Here is a 12,474-nt window from a genome sequence, read left to right on the forward strand (position 1 = left end):
TTTCCAAGGCAGAAAAAAGCCAATTATTTCCCAGACCACTTCAGCAGGGTCAGTCTTTGTGATTAACACTTGCTGATAAGAATGGTCACTTACAGCGTGAAACACAAGCTCAGCTCATTGCAGCGGTAAACTGCCGGCGCACTGAATTGCTTTATTATACCTAGACTGTGCATTGTCCATGCAGATAAAGTGAGTGCCGTGCTTTATGAGCAGAAAACCTGCAGCTTTGTTCGCTGGTTCATTGCTACGTGATAAACACATCGATGGTGGGTGGTGACCCTCCGGTGTTCTAGGCTAATGCAGTCATTATAAAGCACATCTCAGGCTATTGATTACTCAGATGTCTCCAAGGATCCCCCACAGCACACAATTACATCCCAAACATTCCCGTCCCTTATAACTACCACCTTAACTGGAGAAGCCTGGTGCTTTTTAAAAAAACCCTACTTGGACTTGAACAAGTTGAGCTGTGCTAGCTACACTTGAGAATTCAGACTTGATTGAAGGGTTGAGAAAATGTGTTCAAATCAATATAATAATAGTAAAGGAATATGTGTAAATAGATAGGGCACCCTGATCAAATTATTTTTTGTTGAAGTATTAGATATTGTAAGAGAAAACATAACATACCCTAGAGGGAACATATTAAATGTGGCCTTTTTTGTTATTGTTGTTGTTGTTGAAAATTTTCAGTGTATTTGCTGAGCTCAGTCTCTTTTAAATTCAATTTCCCTTTTAAATTCACAAGAAACCTCCCCTTAAACAGTTTCTGTGGTGTTAAATTATTAATTTCATTCAGAATCTTGTATTCTTTTGGACACTGTTTGTACTAGCCTGTTAGCTACGTTAGCTAGCCAACTCTGGTAAACAGTTTAAGGAACTGTTAAATGTTTTAAATCCATCAGCCATGGCATACTCTTCATGTCACACCCCCTTCCCCCAGTATTAGCTTTAAAAGAAAATGTCAGTTAATTCATTTAAACAGATGGTAGCTTTGCTACGTTAGCTAGCTATGGTGAATGTTTTTAAAGCTTTGGGATCTTTTAGAAAGGTGTTGACTTGCAGTAAATGGTGCCTTTGTGTTTTCCTGTGTTACCACACAGGGTGTGTGTTATTGTCTGTTGAAGTAATTCTCTTGGTAAATGTCTGTGGTAATCTGGAAGCGTATAAAAAAAAAAGCAGTTAGCGACTCAGTTTTTCATTTCTCTTTTAACACCCAAATGGCGCTGAGCTACGCAAAGCCACAAGCAGCCAAGGAGACTAAGTAAACCTACAACTGACATACACACACCTGCTGGTGTGTGAGTGATATCAACGGCTCAAGTACACACCTGCTTCTGTCTGTATTATGAGCAGCAACACTAGACTCAACAGGAACTACTTTTGATAACTTTTAATAAAAGAAAGCAGTTTTCAAAAAAAGGCTAATCAAGCCCAAGGTCAAAAAGTAGACCTTGTTTACTCTAAATATTGTTGGATCTACTGTGATGTAATTTGTTGTTTTCAAAGCTTGAGCTCAAGGTCTTATTCATAACAATGTCATTTTTTATTGTTAATCAATTGTGTGACATTTAAGTTTCAAGTAAAGAGCCTTTGAGAATTTAGATCAAATCTGCTCAGAACAGAATAATATATTAATAATAACATATGTAATTCAACATTTGATATTTGATGTGGCTAAAATATTAATTGCTTTAGCAAGTGAGCATTGGGTCAGAAGAACAAACACCACAATTGTATTCTCTCTCAAATTTATTACCTAAAAAGAAAAAGTTCTACAGCAAGCCACACTGAAATGTATTGCTTATGAACTAAAAAAAGTAAAGAAAAAAATACCAAAAAAAAAATATATATATATCAGTTCCCCACCCCCTTGTTTTAATAATAATACCAGGTTTAAATTTTGCACAAAAAAGAAGAAACACAGAGGGAAAAGCAATGTCAGATACCGTTTCTTCACAGTTACCAGATCGGCTTTATAAATTAAAACAGTTATAAAAAAAAAACGTGCTACACTGGCCTAGCGCAGGACCATGAGCTGAAATTCCTCACCTCCTGCTGAGAGACTGTGAGACAATACAGGCAACAGAACACACAGCAGGAACAAAAACTGGTATCACACTATCACAATTACAAAAGCAACATTTCAACAAAATGCATATGTTTCCTTATGGATTACTCATTTTATCAATTCAGCCTTTTTCAGATTAATGACATGCATTTGGCTGGTTATAATTTTGGGATTTGGTTCTGAAACGGAAGAAGTGCTTTCTTTAAATGTGTCACCATCAAATCAAGACCTTGTAACTTAAAGGAATTGTTAAATTATCGTATGTACATTTAACATTTTCTATTGCTTCTGCCAGCATTTTGACGACAGCCACAATATGCCGAAAAACTGTTGTTAGGCAGTGATTAATGGACTAAAATAAATGCTCCTAAATCTCTATGCATTATCTTAGAGCGAATGTTAAATCTGTCATGTATTTTCAAGTTTTGGTGGCGTATTTTTTTGGACACGGACCATATCTATGTGTCATAGTGGAGAGTCTGACTTTTAAACAGCAGTGACATTTTTAAAAGGCAGGATGAACAAGAGACAAAAGCTCAAACACAGGACAGACGTTACATCATGATCAAAAAAACACAGCCAGCGCACTCTTTTATGTCTCTATCCTCAGCTGAGAGCATCTTTGTGGGCCGTCTTACAACAAAAGGCAACAGACACAAAGGCTCTTGCACATAGAAAGACAGCATCTCAGTCACGTTGTCGTGGGGCCATCGCTGTCTTATCATTGCAGCAAAAAGCCTGGACACAAAAAAAGCATGATACACATAAAGGATCCACAGAAAGTCTCCAGTGCCTGTACTTTTCACCATTTTAAAGACAGGTAAGGCCACTGCACAAAAGGTCCGTCCACCTAAGATGACACAGATGAGTCTTTCCCCGATGTCATTTATCCAACGTCTTTTCTAGATCACAGATACATGGAGATGGCAATGTGTCAGAGAGGGGCAACTGTTACGGATGACATCCCCTTCATTTAATTGGCTTCATATGGTGGATAAACCAACAACTGCCATTCTTTCCTCAAAATGGTGCTACAGAGCAACACTGTGACCAAACCCACTCATGTACATCAGAGAAGCATGCATCTACTCCAGGTCATAGTACAAATGAGATGAATGACCAGATGAGACTCCTCTCCTTGGTTTATCGTCCTTCGTAGCAGCAAAAAAAAAAAAAAAAAATAAAGTTTCAGATTGTGTCATCTGTCTTCAATACAGTAAAAGGTAAACGGAGGCACTGTAATATCACCTTAATACTTTGACCAGCAGATAGTTTTACAACATGTGCACACAATTTCTAAAAAATGTGTACAATAAATGGTGGCTCCACTTATAAATTAAAAAAAAAAACACGCGAGGAAAGTGTCTAGTTGATAATGAATGCTCCGGTACATTGCGGGTTCATGAAAATAAAAATGCATGAATAAAGTCAGGTCGGTTTGTGAGTTCTCTCCTGGTGGAGTATTGAGTACTGAAAAAAAACGTTTAATGCTCAATAAAAATGCTGGAGTGTGCAAAATGTTATAAACCGGAGACGAAAACCTGAATTCTTGCTTTGTAATGCTACATGACGCATTTTGTAACAACCACAGCAACTAAAACCACCACCACGTTGAGAAGGTTAAGTATCAATGCCCAATGAAAGAAAACGGGGTGCCCTACAACAAGGGTCCCAATAACAGAAGAACGAGTCCCAGTGAGAAATCGTGGATTTCCGTTGCCAAAGTAGGTCCTGTGTGAACTGACGTTCCACTAAATGTTCCAGAGGATGCTCAGAGAGATGCTCCATAACCCCTTGGGTCCCATGCATGTTTTTCTGCCATTTATTGTGCTTTTCTTCATTAATCACAGCGCTGCTGTTGTGTTTATTTTGATATATTAAGAATCTAAGCGATCTAACAAACCCATAAATAGGAATATTCACCAAATACCAGTTGAGCTTCGATTAAACCAAATAACGAATGCAGATCTGAGCTTAGCTCTGGTAGAGCTCATGCTCTCAAAGACATGGTGCATCCAATAATAAAGGAAGCCTCATGCATCTTTTGAACAGTGATAGAAAACACAAATCAAATACTGTTTTTTTTTGCAGCTGACAAATACGCACATGTGACCACTCCTCTAGTAGCAAATTTAAAGAAACAGCTTTCTTTTTTTTTTTTTTAAAGCACAGTAACGGGTCCGTCGGGTTCATGGGATCAAGCAAACCTCACCAACCAAAAAAGAACGAGAGATGTCTTTCAGTTCAGACATATTTTTTCCTTGTTATCCAAACGGCAGTCTGTCGCTGTACCACTGAGAGGAAGATAAACGTCCTGCTCTTCCAGTCTGCAAGCATTGTTTCTGCTTTCTTCTCTTTGAGCTTCATTCTTACTTTCTTCCTCCATTTCCTTGCTCCTTTGTTCATGTACCTCAGCGTTTCCTTGTTGGTTTGGTGTTCTTCCTTTATCTCTCAGGCCAGGACGAACTCTGATCCCATGTCGGCCTGGACGTCGGGCTTCCAGAGCGTCTCGTCGAAGTCCAGGTCCAGAGAGCTCTCGCTGGACAGGCTGCTGTTGCTGTGGCTGCGAGCGGCTTTGCGGTTGGACAGCCAGTGATAGGGGCCGCGGGGCTCTCTCCTCGCCCTCCGTCGAAGCCTCCGCTGCTGCAGGAGAAGCTGCAGACGCTCCACTTTACAGCGAGTGGCCCTGTTCTCTGTCTGCCTGGTGGGCTCACCTGAGGAGAAAAAGGAATAAATACTTACAACCAATACGGTTACGTATAAATATATTACATATGTGTACCAATGTGTTAAAGGGGACGTTATTACACTGTTAACACAGATCCCTGGGGTCTTAATGAAATGTCTGGGATATGTTTTGGTCAAAATACAGCAAGGTTAAACACCATTCTTCCCCCGTCTCAACGGCCTTGTACAGAACAATGGGTTTGAGCTCCTGTTCCTTTAAATGGGAATGTGCTACAGCTCAGTTCAGGACCCACACCTTAAGAATTAGGGACACCTACGCAATAAGCCCAGTCTGTGAAACCTCCCAGTTCCCAGCCTTAAAAACAATATTTATCTTTAATCAGCCCTTTATGTAACATCTCAGGTACAGACGGCTATACAGTCATAGGGGAAATATTATGTAACACAAAACTATGGATGTGCGAAACTACACAGATACTGGCCAAATGTAAACTTTGCCTCGCCTCCCCTGTCTGCTTTTACTTTGCAAAGTTTCAACACTAGACCGTCCTGTACTTTCAATATTTTGTTTTGAGAAATTCCTCTGTGCTTTCATTATTAGGCACGAAGACAGTAGCAGAGAACAATAGCTATATTCTCAAACCATCTTTTAACACCTAGGAAGTATATTGTACATACTGTTCTAGTCTTCCTTTCACACACTTAACCAGTCTGATCAAACATAGGTCTGTCACGGCAGTTATATAATCACTGAAGTTTGTTACATTCCTCTATAGAGGGCAGAAGCGAGTAATGTTTGTTTACTTGAGCTTGGGTTGTGTTTGTCATCAATTGTATTATCAACTTGACACTTAAGTTACACGAAGGTAACTAATCAGTTAATTACAATTATATGACAAATCATTAATTGAAGAATCTAATTTTGTGATGGCTATTTTAAATAGTTACACATTTAATACATAGTTACACATACAAACCTTTAAATATGAAAGATTTAAGATTCTGAAAAGCTACTGCCAGTCAGGATCCAAACGTCTGTACCATGCACATACACACGTAACACACACCACACACACTCTCGAAATTATACATCTGACTCCCTGCTGAGAGGAGACAATAGACGCTATCTTATGGGACTGGTTCCATCCAATTCAGCAATCAACACACAGCCACAGAAAGGCAGGGACTGGTTAGGAAGCGTCCAGTGGCACAGGCCTGGGTCACGGGTCAGTGGAGGAGAGACGAGGAGGTCTGTTCTTTCCACAGCCCTTCGACCAGCCCCGCCTCATGCATCATTTAAGCTTCATCAGCATGTTTCCACTGCGCTCACACACACTATGATCCACACGTCGGGCTCCTATTGGCCCCTAGGAACCCAAATGAGCAGCTATTATGATCCAGAGCCTCTTAATAATTCACACACACACTCTCATTCTTGGAAAATGGGCACACTCAGATGTGAGTGTGTGTCTGTTCTGTCTCTCTCTTTTTCTCTGCGTGTGTGGAACAGATTAATGTTTAGCATGACAGTTGTGATCCGTAAAGATTAGATACAGAGCTAAATGTGAATGTGAAAGTGGTCACGCTCAGTCCATTCCAGCAGGGTTTGTGCTGTGTGTGTTTTTTTGCACATTTTCAGGACAGAAAACTAAGCACTAGCTGACCACGTGTTCGTAAAGTGTTGTAAATGTAAAATCGGTTTAAAGCATATGTTTTATTTTATATACATCTCATTATTACATTACAGACAATAATTTGGACAGTTGGCTTTGTCTGTAGTCACAAAAAGTCTGAAATGTGAGATATGTGCGACCCTATGTCCTGACAGTGTATAAAAACAAATGTCTCTGTGTTAGTGTGTGAGGCCAGTGAAGGATGAATCAGTGGAGTGAATGAGAAGAATGCAAACACAGAAGTGAGGCCCTGACTCCAGCCAGTCCTCTTACCTTTAACTGCTCTGTCTGCGTGTCTGTCTCTCTCTCTCTCATTTTGTACGTGTGTGTGTGTGTGTGTGTGTGTGTGTGTGTGCGCGCATGACTCAAAAGCTGTAAAGTCTAAGGCTAAATGCATTGTTGACCACAGAGCCAGGCTAACGCAACCCAAAACGCTTCAGGAATGAAACTTCACTTTGTGCTTGCTTCTTTTCTGTCAACGCCCCCACAGTGCACTTTCTGTCAGCAGCCAACGAGTGAGCGTGCGTGCGTGTGTGTGTGTATAGACTGCTCCATATAAAGGCAAAAGCACACAGGCGGGGAGTGTGCGTACGTGTTTCACAGATGAGGTTAGAGATTTGGAGCAGAAGAGTGGAAACAGCAGGAAGGTTGAGGAGAACTGTGGGAGAAAAGCCTGAACTCGAAAGTGGAACTATTTGGAAAGGGCCGTTTAGTATGTAACGTGAGTCCAACTCCCACACACACAGCAATCACCTCATTAACACACGGCTTCTAATCAAAAGCAAAGCAGCATTCCTCACTGTTAATTTGCCATTGTGCACAGTTCCTTTAACATAAAGGTATGCAGTCCAAACACACACCAATCTACACGCCAATACTTTTAAATATACAGCAGATACAGGCTTGTTTTTCTTTGCAACACCAGTGAGGTCACGTTCAATATGGAAAAATCTATGTGCACACACACTCACACACATATTTCAGGCATAGTTCTTTCCCCTACCTTTCATTAATTCCCTTACAAAAATCTAAATTAGACAGACTACAGAGTGTAACACGTTTGAGTGCTTCACATTTAAAGGTTGCCTGATCCTAGTTGTGTGCGCTGTGTGAGTATTCAGAGTCTGCATGTGTGTGTGTGTGTGTGTGTGCTTGTGCTTTTACTCACCTGTGTGTTTGCCGATGCGGCTGTGGCTGAGAGCGGCTCTGTCTGAGGTAGGTGATGGTGTTGAAGGTGAAGCTGGAGCCGATGGTAGCTGTATGGTGGGCGGTAAAGAAGGTGAAGTGGGTGAAGCTGGTGGTGTTGCTGGGGGCGATGTGGGACCCTGTGTGTGGCAGCGGAGCTGAGCCAGGGTGGATGGAGTGCCCTGATAGTGGCGTGTGGCACTCAAGAGATCGTTGAGGATCTGCAAGATGGTGGTGATGTCACGGCGAGGACGCCCCGTACTGTCCTGACAGTTTGGGTGCAAAGTGCCTGATTGAGAGAGTGAGCATTGTTATTATGTTATTAATATGCAAATATTGAAGTAGTGCTACTACATAAATATAAGATTAGCTAGGGGTTAGAGCTGGATTAATACACACTTAATAATAAAGTCCAGACTTGTGGAAGCGCTTTACCTGAAAAGGTTCCTGAGAAGACCCCAGGGGCGTGGTTAACGAAGCTTTCAATAACAGCACCTGGTTTACGACTTGGCCATGAGGTCCCACACTCACCCTGAGAGGAACACACACATGTTAATAAAAAGCATATAGAGTAGCTTTAAAGGACTGGAATCAAAATGAACCGAAGTTCACTGCAAGTTTCGCAACATATAAATAGGCAGAAAATCCCAGACAGGCCATTTTCAGTATGCGTTACCTGTGGGCAGGCTGCGGGTTGTCCTGGGACAGGGCTTCGAGCGCCTGCAGGCGAGTATAAGGGAGGAGCTGGGCCTATGGGTAGCGTGGGGCTGGAGGGGGGTGATAAGCGGGCAGGGCTAGTGTGGTGTCCAGGTGAAGCTCTCAAGTTGCTGTGTGGCATTGGTGGGATGTGGTTGTGTCTGGCTCCAGCTTCACAGGGCTCAGTAGGCATCCCTGAAGGACCCCTGGGTGTGGACTGCGGGGCGTTTGAGGTTTGTGCGGCCAACTGCAGTTGCACGAACATCATGTGGTCGCCCACGCGTAGGGCAAGGGTGAGCGGAGAGCGGCCTGACAGGAAGTCACCAACCTGGGAACGAGAAGAGGAATCGAGTTTTACTTCTCTATGATTGTGACACGAATTAGGAAACTTCCACAATGCACAGTTCCCACACAAAACTCTGTGAATGAAACACACAAGATGAACTCTGGTTATGATGAATGGGACAGTTGCACAATGAATGTCTACAAAGCAGTTTCGGTCCAGCCGGTAATCTCTGGACGACATTTTTATTGTTTTATTATAAACCAGATACTCTTAAACACAGCTGAGCTTGCCCTAGAAAACAAAAAGGTATGGCCCTGATCTGAGACCAGTGCTCTAATAGCGATCGTGGTTGTTGAGTACACACAGTTGAGTTGTGCGCAAAAATATCGGACCACTGACTCAAACACCTTCGACCACAGCTCAAGCGTCAGCAATCCGCATCAACCCCCTCCTCTACTAAAGCCCCTCCATCTCCAGCCCAGCGTGGTTTACCGATGACGAATTTACAGAATCAAGATGAAACCCTCCCTCAAAAGGCCACACTTCTTCAGCACTCCTACTTGGAGTGTCTTGAGGAGGCCTCCAGTCCCTGGAGGAGAGGATGACTTCTCGAATGGCGACCCACTGAGGGAAGCCCGGCCAGCTTTGATGTGAATGAATCACAAACCACTGCGGTGATGTCAGCGCTGGCTCACTGACGCTCATAAAAGGTCTGCTTCTCTTTCGCGACTAACCACCGCACGCAACGCTGGAGCACTGAGAGCGGCGGGAACGCTGAGAGCACATGCTCAGTTAATGAGGCCGACGGCAATAAGGAAGAGAGACACTTCAGCTCAAAAGAGCTCACGTGTCTGGGAGCTAATGAGCCTGCTTGTACAACGAGTGTTCACCGTTGATGCCACGACGATGGAATGGGTGTAAAAAGTGGATCGATAAATCGCAAAACGTTGAGTTAAATGCGACTGCAAAGATTATGACAGCTTGAATTTGTGGCATGTGGCAATTCATCCGTTCTCCTGTTTAAAATAATTAAAATAGCAAGGGATGATGGGGGAAATCAATAATCTGCTGTAATCAAGAACGACAGCAACCAAATGATACTGTGGACTGACTGATAAAAAATTACTGATATATGGATGTGAAACAGGGAAGTTCATGGTCTTCCCCACACTCCTGCAACAAAAACTGTGCTATTGTAGCTGACAGTAAATTATGGCCTGGGTGGGAACGGTGCTCTATAATAGAAGGAAATGCTGGAGAGTGGGAATGTGAAGGTGCTGTTTTTAAGCGTTCCACATGTGACGAACAACAGTGGAATATAAACAAGTATGGGGAAGGAGCACAATCCACTTTCAACTTGCTCTTTTTCGTATTTGAAGTGTGACGCAGAAGAGGCACACTCCCAGTGTTTCTGTGGAAGCCACCACATGACAAAAACACACACACACACACACACACACAGGCAGGCAGAAGACTTAAACTTTCTTACAGCATACGGGAACCCCAGGCGTAAAGGTTAGCCGCGTGTAGGTGTGTGAATGCTTAAGTGTGTGTATCTACTATGTGTGCTCTGTGTGTGTGCGTGGGCAGGTGGCCTTAAGTTTGATTGATGGCTCTCATCTCTCTGCTAAGCATCAGTCACGTTTGCAGGCGATGTGTGACACTAGAGGAGTCTGGGAAGTCTGCGGTAACCTTTTCGCCAGGCAGTTCTCGGAGGCCTTCCCACCCACTGCCGTCCTCTGCGTGTGTGTCTACTGAGCACTGACTACTCACACTCGACGGTACTGAGTATAATGCAGTCGATACAGAGGAGCCAAGTACCAAACAGAAACATTAGCTGCAAAATAACTGTGAGCAAAGTAACGCCTTAACCCCTAAATGCCTGGTAGAACTGCTGCTTTGCTGCAAGTACGAAACTAAACAAGGTTGGCTGAAGTTTTTAACATCGTTAATTGCAGGTGTCTGCATAAAGAAATGCATTTACATTTGGTTTACAATCTGCATTCGCAGGTTTAAATCTTTCAATTGTTGCATTTTAGAATGTGTTTCTTTCGTCCAAAAAAACAAGAAAATGTATAAAAAATATAAAAGATTGTTTTTGTCTTTGAGAACCGTTCAATAACAACTTTGAGTCATAAAGTAGTTCCTTTTCTACTTAGAAAGACAAATGTGGTATAAACTGAAAGTTTAAAATCTACACTTTCTCTGATTCAAAGGGGATTTCCACCGTTTATTTTCCATTTTCTTAACATGTAAACAGAGTTACGAACGGTGTTTTGATGTAAATTACACTATTCTTCAAAAAAATTAAAAACAAATAAAATTATCCCAAAATATTTACAAATCTATTGATATTTTTAAAATTTATTTTCAAGAGTTTGGCTGATTATTGTTACGTCAAACAACGTGAATGACTTTTACATCAAGGTCTGAATTCTGCAGTAATTTGGAAAGATCCCTTAGACTATAGGAACGTGAGTGAGAACCCCGCGATAGATAACTTTACCATTCAATCAGGACGCTGTAAGGAATCGGCACAGTTACATCAGGATGACTAAAACACGTTTTGGACATCTGCGGGAGGAAAGCATTCATCTGCAACAGACAGCTCGGTGTGGAAGAGCATGCTGGGTAGTGCAGACTTCTTTAAGGAGTGAGTGGAACATGAGGCAGGTTGGTGCACAGATGAGAGAAGCAGATGAAGGTGAAGGAAAACACTGTATGTGGGTGTATGCATATGTCTATGTGCATGAGAAAGTGGTGGAGAGAGGGGGGCTGCGGTGGTGGAACTAAGAAAACCCAAAGCTCTGAAATTGTTTGCAGGCATCCCTGCCTCAAAAGCTGCTTTTTTAAGAAAAAGAAAAAAAAAAGGAGGGAAGAGGAGGGGGTAAGACAAGAAAAATACCACCAAGATGAGGTGGAGCTTGGAGCTCTGACTGATTTCAACTCGGCAGATGGAGAGGAGTCCCTTTGTTTGATGCTCTCAAACAGAGGGGGAGATAAAAAAACAGCTTTCAAGCTGTAAAAATGGACAGAATTAACATGAATGAACTAAAAACATTGGTAGGGCATTGTCTTGAAGCCTGAATTCCAATTGGTCTTTTGTGAATTAAAGATAACACTGTGTTCTACACATTCAGACACCACTTGAGTGAGTGTGTTTTAGATTACTGAACAACTGTGTGCAGTGTACACCATGCTAATTAATCTAAGCTCTGATTACTAGTGCACCTCGCTAGCTCTGAAGAACAAGGTTAGTGTTGGATAAGGACAATAGTCTCATGTTTACTTCTAAAGCTCAAAAAAGTTTCTAGTAGCTTGTTTAAGTTATAAAAGCGAACAGTACAGAGGCTTCAAAATGTCCGTCTCAACATGCCATCGCGTCGTATCAGCGCCATTTTATGGCATCGGTGGAGAATCTGGCGGACAGCACACCGTGTTTGATTAGCCTGGTGAACACGGCTTGACCCCTGTAGCTGAGAAAAAGCCTCCCTCGGCATCCGGATGTGAGCCAGTTCTGTGCAAAAGGGGAATCATTAACCAGAGCTTGTCGTGAGCTCCGGGCTGTGAGTCCTCCAAAGCATGAGCTCACAGACGGGTCCAGCTTTAATCAGGGTAATTATTATGGGGGCTGCATCCCACCATCAGGCTCAAAGGGGGGGGGGGGGGGTGAACAGAGAATAGGGAGCTCTGAGTCCGTCCCCCATTCCTCCCTCTCTCTCTCTCTCTCGCTCTCGCGCTCCCTCTGTGTGGAAAAGCCCAGTCACGATGCAGACCACTTCAAGCACAAAGGCAAGTGGCGAACGAAAGCTGAAAGTGATCACGACTCAGATGACAGTCCATCTATTTACGCTGCGCCAATTTGCACGCAAGTC

The 12,474-nt window shown here is 42.7% G+C and overlaps 2 protein-coding genes across 4 annotated transcripts in view; one reads left to right on the plus strand and one right to left on the minus strand.

The window, feature by feature from the left end:
- LOC136679447 (voltage-dependent calcium channel beta subunit-associated regulatory protein-like) overlaps nt 1–12,474 on the plus strand; it is a 113,373-nt gene that overhangs the window by 43,297 nt on the left and 57,602 nt on the right. The gene's annotated exons all lie outside the window — the stretch shown is intronic.
- Nucleotides 1,596–12,474, minus strand: part of LOC136678954 (midnolin-like) — a 30,429-nt gene continuing 19,550 nt past the window's right edge. For both annotated transcript variants that reach the window (XM_066657162.1, XM_066657161.1), the window contains exons 4-7: nt 8,294–8,641; nt 8,053–8,149; nt 7,601–7,906; nt 1,596–4,785 (exon numbers count right to left, since the gene is read on the minus strand). In XM_066657162.1, the coding sequence (XP_066513259.1) occupies nt 4,523–4,785; nt 7,601–7,906; nt 8,053–8,149; nt 8,294–8,641 (1,014 nt within the window). In that variant the 3' untranslated portion in view covers nt 1,596–4,522. The remainder of the gene's footprint in view (nt 4,786–7,600; nt 7,907–8,052; nt 8,150–8,293; nt 8,642–12,474) is intronic.

Source organism: Hoplias malabaricus, chromosome Y, assembly GCF_029633855.1.
Source record: "Hoplias malabaricus isolate fHopMal1 chromosome Y, fHopMal1.hap1, whole genome shotgun sequence".
Classification (NCBI taxonomy): Eukaryota; Metazoa; Chordata; class Actinopteri; order Characiformes; family Erythrinidae; genus Hoplias; species Hoplias malabaricus.